At 42.7% G+C, this 13,680-nt stretch overlaps 1 protein-coding gene across 1 annotated transcript in view; it reads left to right on the forward strand.

The window, feature by feature from the left end:
- Positions 1–13,680, forward strand: part of STING1 (stimulator of interferon response cGAMP interactor 1) — a 126,895-nt gene that overhangs the window by 33,246 nt on the left and 79,969 nt on the right. The window contains exons 2-3 of the mRNA XM_069761967.1: positions 2,539–2,777; positions 6,117–6,294. Of these exons, the coding sequence (XP_069618068.1) occupies positions 2,539–2,777; positions 6,117–6,294 (417 nt within the window). The remainder of the gene's footprint in view (positions 1–2,538; positions 2,778–6,116; positions 6,295–13,680) is intronic.

The following is a 13,680-nucleotide window of genomic DNA, read 5'->3' on the forward strand; positions in this document are numbered from 1 at the left end:
GCTATATACAGTTAGGGCCAGAAATATTTGGACAGTGACACAAGTTTTGTTATTTTAGCTGTTTACAAAAACATGTTCAGAAATACAATTATATATATAATATGGGCTGAAAGTGCACACTCCCAGCTGCAATATGATAGTTTCCACATCCAAATCGGAGAAAGGGTTTAGGAATCATAGCTCTGTAATGCATAGCGTCCTCTTTTTCAAGGGACCAAAAGTAATTGGACAATGGGCTCTAAGGGCTGCAATTAACTCTGAAGGCGTCTCCCTCGTTAACCTGTAATCAATGAAGTAGTTAAAAGGTCAGGGGTGGATTCCAGGTGTGTGGTTTTGCATTTGGAAGCTGTTGCTGTGAGCAGACAACATGCGGTCAAAGGAACTCTCAATTGAGGTGAAGCAGAACATCCTGAGGCTGAAAAAAAAGAAAAAATCCATCAGAGAGATAGCAGACATGCTTGGAGTAGCAAAATCAACAGTTGGGTACATTCTGAGGAAAAAGGAATTGACTGGTGAGCTTGGGAACTCAAAAAGGTCTGGGCGTCCACGGATGACAACAGTGGTGGATGATCGCCGCATACTTAATTTGGTGAAGAAGAACCCGTTCACAACATCAACTGAAGTCCAGAACACTCTCAGTGAAGTAGGTGTATCTGTCTCTAAGTCAACAGTAAAGAGAAGACTCCATGACAGTAAATACAAAGGGTTCACATCTAGATGCAAACCATTCATCAATACCAAAAATAGACAGGCCAGAGTTAAATTTGCAGAAAAACACCTCAAGAAGCCAGCTCAGTTCTGGAAAAGTATTCTATGGACAGATGAGACAAAGATCAACCTGTACCAGAATGATGGGAAGAAAAAAGTTTGGAGAAGAAAGGGAACGGCACATGATCCAAGGCACACCACATCCTCTGTAAAACATGGTGGAGGCAACGTGATGGCATGGGCATGCATGGCTTTCAATGGCACTGGGTCTAAGAGCAGACAAGAGTAGCCGGATGAATTCTGAAGTGTACCGGGATATACTTTCAGCCCAGATTCAGCCAAATGCTGCAAAGTTGATTGGACGGCACTTCATAGTACAGATGGACAATGACCCCAAGCATACAGCCAAAGCTACCCAGGAGTTCATGAGTGCCAAAAAGTGGAAAATTCTGCAATGGCCAAGTCAATCTCCAGATCTAAACCCAATTGAGCATGTATTTCACTTGCTCAAATCCAGACTTAAGATGGAAAGACCCACAAACAAGCAAGACCTGAAGGCTGCGGCTGTAAAGGCCTGGCAAAGCATTAAGAAGGAGGAAACCCAGCGTTTGGTGATGTCCATGGGTTCCAGACTTAAGGCAGTGATTGCCTCCAAAGGATTTGCAACAAAATATTGAAAATAAAAATATTTTGTTTGGGTTATGTTTATTTGTCCAATTACTTTTGACCTCCTAAAATGTGGAGTGTTTGTAAAGAAATGTGTACAATTCCTACATTTTCTATCAGATATTTTTGTTCAACCCTTCAAATTAAACGTTACAATCTGCACTTGAATTCTGTTGTAGAGGTTTCATTTCAAATCCAATGTGGTGGCATGCAGAGCCCAACTCGCGAAAATTGTGTCACTGTCCAAATATTTCTGGCCCTAACTGTACATACATACATACATATTCTAGAATACCCGATGCGTTAGAATCTGGCCACCATCTAGTATTTATAATTTATAGATTCATGTCACTCTCTGTAAACTGTTAAAGTTTGAAAGAAGAATGTGTATATCCTCGTATATTTGCTACCTAAGCTATATATGTAGAAATGAGCAAAAAAGATTCACAAAACCCTGGTCCATCAGCCACAGTGGTAATTTATGGCCACCGGACTAGAGCACTGCAAACCTGCTCCTACATGCTGTTATCACTGGCACCTCCTCTAAGTAGTGGACCTGGCGCAACCTCATGGGTGTGTCACACAACAAAGATGACGTTGCGCTGGGCCTATTAAAGGGAACCTGTCACCTGAATTTGGCGGGACAGGTTTGTGGTCATATGGGTGGGGTTTTCAGGTGTTTGATTCACCCTTTCCTTACCCGCTGGCTGCATGCTGGCCACAATATTGGGTTGAAGTTCATGCTGGGTCCTCCGTAGTCTGCGGAAGGCAATTTTGCATAATTAAATGGCATTGTATTGCATGAAATAAGCATTTGATCACCTACCAACCAGTAAAGTTCATTTCCTCAGGGCTCTCAGTGCTGGCACCACATCGGGTTAGAACTCGACTAACCTGCAGATTAACCCCATATCTGCAGTTTAATGTTGTTTTTTACATAACAGGTTCTCTTTAAACAGATCATTTTCTGACGACATGTTCCATTTAACAGAATGCAGCATACTTTTTCTAATGCACACAATCCATTTTTGGTCTAGATTGCTTTCCACGATCAATTAAGAAAAAAGTTATACTAAAACCCTGTAAATGTTGCTAGTGGAATGACTTTAGGAATAAATGTTTTTGTCTGAAGATGTCAAATTTTAAAATTTTATTTTATCTCAGATGACACCCGCAATACGGAATAGCTCAATTATTCCGCAACCAAGAGGAAACCGAGCTGCTAAAGCCGCCTATTTCTTTATTCTTCTATGTTCTATTCTACTCTACCTACTTGGAATAGTAAATTGCACAAGGAGTCAGATTGCCTTTGCCATTGCAGTTCATTGTCTAATTGCACAAAGTTGGCATTTCATGGTTTACCTATGTGAATTTTTTGAAGAAATTGCTCATGTTCACACCAGGTAATTATAGAAAAAAAATAGATTTTAGTAAGTAGTATAGCTAAAGCAGTATATTTCTGTTAAATATAATCTCATATTGTACATGAAAAATATATATTTGTACCATGTTATCCAGTAGCCATTTGAGAGTCCTCAGTGGTTGATTCCTTTTAATGGCTAACTGAAAAGATGGTAACAAATCGCAAGCTTTCGAGACTGATGAAGAGACCCGAGTAGACTCGAAAGCTTGCAATTTGCTACCATCTTTTCAGTTAGCCATTAAAAGGTATCAACCACAGAGGACTCTCATATTTTAATATTTAATAATTTTAATATTTCCATTATTGTATAAACTGCCTTGTTATGCTCCGTTCACATCGCATTGTGACACAGAGGAGCATTTGTGGATTCAGACCCCGATATTGGCTGAGAAGGTCCATCCAATATTCTGTGTTCCAGTCAAGTTCAAAGCTGATTAATGGGGTTTAATATAAACACTCCGTGTGGACTTCTTATAACAAATCTCATCAATCCATGTCTTTGTGACCTTTGTTTATACACAGGCCACCGTCTTACTAGAACAGGAATGAGCCTTCAACAAAGTTGCAAGAAGTGTTGGCAGAGCACCTACTAAGCCCAAATACCTTCCTAATAGTGCCGTATAGTAAGGCATCACTCATTCCAGAGAAAATGTTACATTGCTCCAGATGCCTCCACTTCTCCAGCCCATGGCATTGTGCATGATGACCTTACGTTGCTTGTGCGCTGCTGCTTGACAGCAGAAAACAATTCAATAGAGCTGCCACGTACAATGCAAACAGCTCTGGTGATTTTTAGGCACTGCAGAACCCAGCGACTCCACTATGTGACTTTCCATGATCAACTGCTGTGCGTCTGAGTCGCTTTATTCCAGAACAGATACCAATTATATTAAAAGAATGTATTGCTAGCTAGGGCAGATTGAGCACATCAGGTATTTTAACAACTGTAAAGGAGGCATTCTAGGTCCCATTCTGCTACCATTTTTGTCTATGGGGATTCTAGGTCTAATTTTACATTATCAAAGTAGATTTCCTGCACCACTTCATTGGTATAGCCAATCACCACAGCTATCAGTTACCAAAAGATCTAGAACAGATTCCAAAGCATCAAATAAAATGTAACTTTCATTCAATTTGTCATAACATGTGGCTTGCACAGCTCTTCTCAATGATGCGGAGTGGCGTCCACATACTTTTGGCCATATCGTGTTATGTTACTACTTTTTTATACAGAAGGACAGTGTGCAATAACTGTAATTTCACATTTGCGATAATTTTTTATTTTGGTGCCATGGCCAAGTATTATATTCTAAGTTACAGACCTTTACTATATCTGAACAACAGCAAGGGTATACACATACTGATCTGTGGACGATATCACAAGATCTATTTATAAGATGCAGGTTAATGAAGAGGGAAAGAAGCTGTGGGCTCTTCTGACATGTCTGATGTAGTAAATGATTGTATTTCACATTATATATAAATTTGGGGGTCACTTCTCTTAGAACTCTGTGCTATGCAGCTTGTCTATTGTTACATGTTATGATTTGGGGGCGTATCTTATATATAACATTGAATGTGTCCTTCTATTCAAAGCTACGATGGGCAGCACCTGCGCAGTGTGGCGCCGGGGTCAGCGCTTGCACATACTGCACTACTGCGTCATTTTATTGAAGACAATGTGTATGTGAATTATCCCTATGGCGGGGGAGTGTGCACTGTTATGTTGATGTTTTAGTACATTACTTCAATAAAATGGTGCCAGAGTCAGCGCTTGCATATACCATGATCTCCGTTGCCATTTTATTGAAGACACTGCCTGTGCGAATTCGCAGGCACCGCGTCTTCAAAAAAATAAATGTACCAATAGTAATATTCCCCACCTGGGCATAGAACGGGTTCAATAGTTAGTCCATATATAAATTGACATTGTCTAATCAGTGCTAAGACTATCAGATTTTGTAGAGATACACTCCTCTGAAACAATGAATGGTAGCTCCAAGAGGTCAGTGTATTCATAAATTCTAGGTTGAATGAAGTGCAGCATTGGTTTAGGCTACGTTCACACCTGCAATTTGAAATTCTGTTTGTTTGCTACAATTTTAGAAAACCGGCAAATAGAATTAATGTAAAAAATGGATCTATTGTATGACTGATGCAAACAGAAGCCAAGGGACCTCATTGATTGTGGGGTAGCAAAAACCTGGTGACAGATTTGTTTTAATGAATGTTTCTGTTCACCTTAACTCATTATAGTCATTTATTTTCTGCTTGTGTCAATATTCAGTACTGTGCAAAAGTTTTAGGCAGATGTATAGAAAAATCATAAAAAGTAAGGATGCTTTCAAAAAGCAGTACTATGCATAGTTTATTTCTAGCAATTAACAAAAGACAAATATAAATCAAATTAATATAATCAATATATGGTGTGACTACACTTTGCCTTCAATTCGAAGTCTGGGTGCACCTGATCCGAAGTAGCAGCGCTTTGGATGTAGCTTGCTGTCTATTGAACCAAGGTAAATCTGCATGTGTTCACTGAACTATGCGGAATCACGGCGTCCAATACATTCTATAGGTGAAATAGACATGCTGTGGTCTGGAAAGACGCGCCACATGTCCGTCTCCACAGATGAACCTCAGGGAATCTCTGGATGCATAGTGGGCATGGGATTTTTTTAAATCACATCCACTAGCTGTAACATCTGGCAGCTGCGGGTTGGATGCTGCACAAGTACAGAGCATCCAACCTGCAACATTTACTGATCATCTGGACGTACAAGAAAAGAAAAATAACCATGAAGTGACTTTTATCAGCTGCAAGTTTCCTTGGTTGACCACTATGTCTAGGGTCCTCAATTTTTCCCATCTTCTGGTGTCCTCAATGCTGAGAAATACAGGGAGACACTTTTCCATCATGCAATACCTAAAGGGAGGCATCTTATTAGCCTCAAATGTATTCTTTACTAGGGCAACGACCTCAAACATACTGATTTCTTTCAAAAACCATGTGTAAGTGTACCTAGAAGAATTGATGCTGTTTTGAAGGCTAAGAGTGGTCAGACCAAATATTGATTTGATTTAGATTTCTCTTTTGCTCACTCACTTTGCATATTACTTGTTGATTAAAATAAACCTCTAACACTTCTATTTTTTAACGCATTTTTACTTTTCAGCATTTTCTCTCACACCTATCATAAACGTTTTCACAGTACAATACTTATAGGGTTGAGAAAAGTAGCAAGTACTAAAGACTTTGTGGAACATAATAATAATATTAATAATAATAAAATGATCTAATTATATTCCATTTTTAAAGGTATAATGGAGACTACCTTAAGGCATTTCAAGCAAGTGTGAGCTCCAGGAACACATTTTTTATGATCTTTACTGCTATTTTCTGCTACATTCTTTACAAAGAAGAGCCATTGCCAGTAATGATAAATGTAGTATTGCTGTTTCTCTGTAATTTTCTGTGCAGGTGTTTTGGACTGCAGGTATGTACTAATTAACATTATGTATCATAATTATTAATATGTTATTTTTATGGATAGGCTTACATGTATAGATGAAGTAATAGAATTTTAATATAATACATTATATAAAGTTGTGCTCAAAAGTTTCCATACCCCGCCAGAATTTTTGCTTTCTTGGCCTTTTTTCAGAGAATATGAATGATAACACTAAAAAATTCTGCCGGAGTATGTAAACTTTTGAACACAACTGTAGATATGATGACCACTGCTTTTAACAAGCCTCATCCCCAACAGGGCCAATGCAGTTTAGTGGAGAGCATCCCCACTTTTTATATTTTGAAATCTTCCCAGGGGGGCACAACGTACCATAATCTAATAATGTAGACTTATAAGAGATCAGAGATTTAGAACTCCAAGCAAAGCAGGTAGGTCCCCAACATGAGCAGGAGTCTGTACCACGGGAAGAGACAATCCCCAACTGATAGGACATGATGCTGAGGTCTCTTCTCAGAGCTCGGTACTGGGAGAAAAATATAGACACTCAGCTGATCACCTCTAATTCACTGGGGGAGCACAGTTGTGTAATGAGGACTATGGCATTTCTTTTCACTCTAAACATAGGCATTCTAGCCAAATACTATCTGTGAGGTGACACGTTGGTTGTCATTGAATGGAAGGGAGGAATGGGAAATGTTTCATTGCAATCATGCAGCTATGTCGAGTGTATGATGAGAATTGGAAGTTAGGATTATGCATGCCAGTCACTATCATGAGGCACAGGAGAAGGTGGGGAACGTTTCTCATACATACAAAGGCTTTATTACTATGATGTATTGTGTGATGGATTTTTTTTTCTTCTTTCTTTTAGCCAGATTGCACAACAGGCTAATTGCCTTTTGAAAGCTAGAACTTCCCTTTCAGTAGTTTCAAATATCTCACAGAAGAGAACATGCTGCAGTAAAAACAATTTTTTAGATATACAGTATGTTCTTCTCGGAGTTATTTTCTATCTAATTGCTCTCCTTGACAATAAACCTAATAGTAACATCTCAATAATCCTCTGTTTCCAGCAGTTATGATCTTCAACAAGATGCAATGCAGAGGTTAGATTATATACTGTAATATGCTGGCTCTTCAACATACAGTGTGATAATGAAATTCTATCCATCATCATGTTTATATGTTTTCCATAGTAAAACATGTAATTTCTATATCACAGAAGATAGAGAAATTATCTGTAAAATATGACATAACCTGTTAATAAGTCCAATTACAATCAATGTTATTCAACCCTAATTTTAAATTAAGTTTATTAGCAACATTTAAAAATGTTCTGCCTTTTCATCTCAAAATGATGCTTTTAATGACTACTGCAGTCTCAGAGTAATTTCAGCCCCTTCATGACAACTGTCTTTGGCACTTTTTTGAGAACCCTTTGGCTGTTATGATGACCTGATGCCAACATGATGCAAAACCAAACAACAGCTTCAGACAGCATTTCCAAGGAATCTCTGCCCATTTCTCAAAGGGATGATTTCCTGTACAATGGCATTCTTAGATTATAAAGGTGTAATCAGGCACAGGTCGGTAACCACGGACGAGTTTCTCTTATCCGACACCCCGCCCACGTCAGAAAAATGGGGTCTTGCTTTGATGTGTGTGTAGACAAGTTTCCATAATGGACACCTCCTAAAGGTACCGTCACACTAGACGATATCGCTAGCAATCCGTGACGTTGCAGCGTCCTGGCTAGCGATATCGTCCAGTGTGACAGGCAGCAGCGATCAGGCCCCTGCTGTGATATCGCTGGTCGGGGAAGAAAGTCCAGAACTTTGTTTCGTCGCTGGATCTCCCGCTGACATCGCTGAATCGGCGTGTGTGACGCCGATTCAGCGATGTCTTCGCTGGTAACCAGGGTAAACATCGGGTTACTAAGCGCAGGGCCGCGCTTAGTAACCCGATGTTTACCCTGGTTACCATCGTTAAAGTAAAAAAAACAACCACTACATACTTACCTTCGTTGTCTGTCCTCGGCGCTCTGCTTCTCTGCTCTGGCTGTGAGCACAGCGGCCGGAAAGCAGAGCGGTGACGTCACCGCTCTGCTTTCCGGCTGCCCGGCGCTCACAGCCAGAGCAGAGAAGCAGAGCGCCGAGGACAGACAGCGGTAGGTAAGTATGTAGTGGTTGTTTTTTTTACTTTAACAATGGTAACCAGGGTAAACATCGGGCCCTGCGCTTAGTAACCCGATGTTTACCCTGGTTACCGGGGACCTCGGGATCGTTGGTCGCTGGAGAGCTGTCTGTGTGACAGCTCTCCAGCGACCAAACAGCGACGCTGCAGCGATCCGGATCGTTGTCGGTATCGCTGCAGCGTCGCTTAGTGTGACGGTACCTTTAGTCTTCTGATCTGCCACACAATGTACAGCTCCGATCCCCGTGGCCTGACGAACAGGAAATCACACCAGTCCATAAACACAAGATTTTCTGTACTGACAATTTGACTTATACACAAAGAACAGCAGGAGATGCAGATCTCTTTCTCTTGGTTACAATACAGTGGCAATATAATGCCGGCATCCCATCACACTGCACCTCTCCCCCGATAGGGATGACTCACTTCCTCATCGGCTGCTGTTCTGTCTTCCTCCACGTAGGATGCTGTGTGGATTCCAACATACGGCTAAACCTTCATCCACATCCCAGTAAACAGACTGTGTTGATGCTTAAGTCTTATTTATTAGGGTGATGATAACCAAAACTATAACGTTGAACAACAATGGTGGACAGTATTCATAGTAGATGATCGAATAGTGAATGATGTTGATGTACAAGGTGGATGTTCAGTGAATAATCATAGTGGATGACTGATCATAGTGGATGACTGGTGAAAAACTGTAAAGAATAACAGCATTTCAGTATATGCACATACAGGGTGCAATCACATAAATAACTGGGACATTACAGCAAGAATTATACAGAGTGCATTACACAGTAATTCTAACAGCACTGCCCTATTCTATACAAGAATGCATCTACTGTATCTACATGCAGAGTACACCTGAACCTAACTGCAAGCTGCAAAGCACATCTGCCTAACTATAACTGACTATAGGAGCTGCATAAGGCTTAAATACTAACACAAAACATAAGATGCATTAAACCTTTATAAACGTACCGAGATCCGTTAGGACAGGGGTAAGGAAGTAAGCGAGACAGGAGCACGTGTGCCTCTGTTCAGATCTAAGGAAAAATGGCTACTGAAGCTTGTCTTCACAAGAAGAATGTGGGCGGAACTAACCCATAAGACATTGCTCTTAGGAGGGAAAGGTTGGTAAACAACATGAAAAGTAGGCAACTGATGACCTCCAGTGGCCACAACTTGAATAACATGATAATTAACTTTCTGCACATTAAGATGGGCAGAACAGCTGCTACCTGGAGTACAGAATGCAGATTCCTGAGCACTGTGCTAAGGGCATACGCGCTCTCCCTCTTTCTTAAAGGGGCTGCGTTTTGTAACTTTACATACTTTTTCTTTGGTGACTACTTTATAAGTAAGCAAACTCCGCAGTGTATCCAATTTATTGTTACGGTACTTAAAGCTCTCTATGGTCTTCATGCATTTTCCGGCTGTAATAGAGATTGACATGGCAAATATTAGCAAGGAGGTTAGGGGTGGACAGACACTAGCAGGACTAGCAGTAACTAACAGACAAGGACCTGAGAAAAAGCAAGTGTGTTTGGGAACAGACTAACAACGTTGCACAGGCACCTCCATGCAGGTGGAGGTGCCTTAAATAATAAGTGTCTCCCAGTCATTGGCTGAGGACACTTTAGGATGGTGTGTGCAGCCCCTTTAAGAATGTGGTCTTCATTCATTTTCTATTGTATCTTTAAGAGTACCCCTTTTTTAGGAATATGTATTATGTACTTCATTGGTTCCAGTATGTTTTCATCATCTCTATTACAGCCGGACCTGACTGCATCTGCTGTGTCAGTCTGTATATTGTCCAGACCCGCCTGCACGGCCGTGCCAGACTATATAACATTTGGACCTGCCTGCACCCGCCCTGCCAGTCTGTATATCAGCTGGACCCGCCTGCACCTGCTGTGCCATTCTGTATATCACTCACACCAGTCTGCACCTGCCAGTTCCTGCCTATATGAGCTGTCCTCTCCTTCTGGTCCGTTACAGCTATCAGTCACTTGGGCATCAGCTGCCATACGTCCCTGGTTTGTCCTGAAATAGCAACTGGTGTTCATCAGGAGCCACGCCTAACCCCATCATCAGGAGCTCTTCGAAGAGTCAGTTGCTCACCTAGTCATGCCCCTCCAGGCCCCTCTATGGCACTTTGGTTCCACCACTCCCATTACAGGCATGTCTTCAATTAACATTTTTCAGCTGCACAGTTGGTGAATTACAGAACAAGTTAGAAAGCTACAAATTCTTCTAAATATAGCAACACTTTAGCTGAGCTCTTCTAGTGACCACTACCCTTCAGACCACTTTTCTTGAATCATGTAACAATGCGACTGTGCCTGCCACCTTACTGAGTGTGTCCCCAGCCTTGCTGACTCGTCTCTTCTCAGACCCACAGCTTTCAAGACCTGGCTAACACTTACCTGTTCCCCAGAGACACTTAGTTTCTGGCCGTACGTCCTCTTTCCCAACTCGCCTGTTAAACGTATTTCGCTGCCACCGATAATGTTCTTCTTAGTTGCTTCCTCTCACTCTTTGTTTTTCTTTTTTCCTTGATCCACACGCACCCCGGGTGATGATCACCTTAAACATAGGGTGCCTTTACTTTTGTCTTCCTAAAACTCCCTAACCCTTCAACTAACCCACAGATTCCCAATACTCCTCGCCACTATGGGCTGAACTTACAGTTAACCCTGTCCTATCTAGCAGGGACTGCAGCCTACAGAAGGATAACCATAGAATACAATGCAATGAAAAACATTTTCCTACATAACAATGTCAGGGCTTGTCAGGGAGATGGAGTGCCATCCACGCAACCCTCATACTTCCCCATTCTTTAATTATTGTGTTCCGTGACCATCTAGGACCTAAAAAAATAGTTAGGGCATACATAATAAAACACAATAAGGCATTCAGGACTAAAGTCTTGATATAGGCATCTTCTGTTCCATTGGATGTTGTTAGGATCTGAGAAGTGGACCCTCTGGGTCACGGCTTCAAAGCCCCGAAGGCAAGCGGGCCAGATGGAGCCACCCCCTGTACAGGGAGTGTTTGGGACAGGCCCAAGGAGGGTGAAGCCGCAACTGCCGGAGCCAAAGGTGCGACTGAAGGTTGGACCAAAGATGGGTCAGAGGACAGAAAAGAGATGGACCTACCAAGGCTACAGAACAGAAGAGACACCGAATGGGCAGAGACTACTTGAGACTAAGTACTAACCGATATGGAGGAGATACACGATAAATGGGGAACGTCAGGAACACAGGACTGGGTGAGACGGCAAGAACACAGGACTGGATGAGACGGCAGGAACACAGGGCGGGATGAGATGGCAGGAACACAGGACAGGCAGGAAGGACTGGCACACTGGACTGGCGGGACGGCAGGAACACAGGACTGGATGAGACGGCAGGAACACTGGACTAGCAAGATGGCAGGAACACAGGACTGGATGAGATGGCAGGAACACTGGACTGGATGAGACGGCAGGAACACAGGACTGGCAAGGATGAGTGGCACACAGGATTGACAAGGACGGCAGGAACACAGAACTGGCAGGAAAGGCAGAAGACGAGAATGAGACATGAGCCTAGACAGGGTAAACGCTAGTGGAGCCAAATAAGCTAAAGGGACGCCGGCTAGAAGCCGACAAACACAATAGACGCAAAGGCGTCTTACCTGGATGGATGCAGGAGAGAAATACCCAATGGGCGCCGCCATATTGGGGGTGGAGCCAACAGGTCACGACCTCCCAGAAGCCCCAGCGGCGAGAGGGGCACGTCTGCGCATGTGCAGACCGCCGAAGGGATGAGCACCAGGGAATCCAGATGGTGAGGAGCATCGGGAGTGCGCCGGCCAGAAAGGTGAGCATTAGGCGGCGTAACAGATGTCCAGCCCTTCCAGGTCAAGGAACCTAGAAGATCAATAACACAGTCCCGAGCACAAATCCATAACTTTTTAAAACTATCACACCTTCTTGGTAAGGACCAAGGAAACCATCAGTGTGTCCATGAAAATAACAGTCTCTGTTATTGAAGGTATCAGGTCCTGATAGATGCCCTTGCAGTCCAGCAGAAAAAGGCACAACAGGCACAACAAAACAAAAGCAATAAAAATAAAGATCAAGCCTACTTGGCTGTTACAGGCCCAACTGGCCTCAAGGGTATCTCAAACAGTACCTCAGATCCCTTAAACTGCAAGCAGTCCTTTACACGGCCATGAGGTTGTTAATGCTGAACCATCAACAGGAATTTCTTAGCTCCAAACTTAAGACGTCTTTTCCGAGACCTGACTGGTCTCCAACCATTTCAGGGATAGGGGTGTTCTGGAACTCACCCCTTCTTAAATGATGGTCCTTTAATTCAAGAGAACTGTAAGTTCAGGTTGTCTTCAAGGCTATTCAGGATCACTCCATTCCTTAACGTCAAACTTAAAGGGACACTGTCACCTGGATATGGAGGGAACAATCTTCAGCCATGGAGGCGGGGTTTTGGGGTTTTTGATTCACCCTTTCCTTACCCGCTGGCTGCATGCTGGCTGCAATATTGGATTGAAGTTCATTCTCTGTCCTTTGTAGTACATGCCTGCACAAGGTGCAAGATTGCCTTGCGCAGGCGTGTACTATGGAGGACAGAGAATGAACTTCAATCCAATATTGCAGCCAGCATGCAGCCAGCGGGTAAGGAAAGGGTGAATCAAAAACCCAAAAACCCCGCCTCCATGGCTGAAGATTGTTCCCTCCAAATTCAGGTGACAGTGTCCCTTAAAAGGGAGATTTCCTTCTCTTTTTCGGCTGTTCAGCCCGCTGCGGTGTAACATGAGGCTGAGGCTGATGAACACACACAAAATCCACAGCCCCCTGGGTCACCTTCACATTTTTTTTAACTCTGCTCTCTGGGGCTCCTGTCTGGGTAGCTACACTGCTCTCACTACAGGCCCAACACAACCCTATCCGAAATTGTAGGCAAGTGTCACACCGCTGGTTTTCCTCCTCCACCCATTCATTCACCTTTCGGAGCCATCTATCCCTTTTTCATACTTTCTCCTTTCAGCTCCTTCTTCCATCTCTCCATATCCGCTATTGAGCAAGGGTGAACCACTCCCACAGCTCACCAGCCTCACAGCCCGTCCTCCTTCATAAACCATACAGCCTCTCCAGGATATAGACTGTGGAGCCTTTGGGGTAGATATTCCTTCTTCTTGACATCAATG

Source organism: Ranitomeya imitator, chromosome 4, assembly GCF_032444005.1.
Source record: "Ranitomeya imitator isolate aRanImi1 chromosome 4, aRanImi1.pri, whole genome shotgun sequence".
NCBI lineage: Eukaryota > Metazoa > Chordata > Amphibia > Anura > Dendrobatidae > Ranitomeya > Ranitomeya imitator.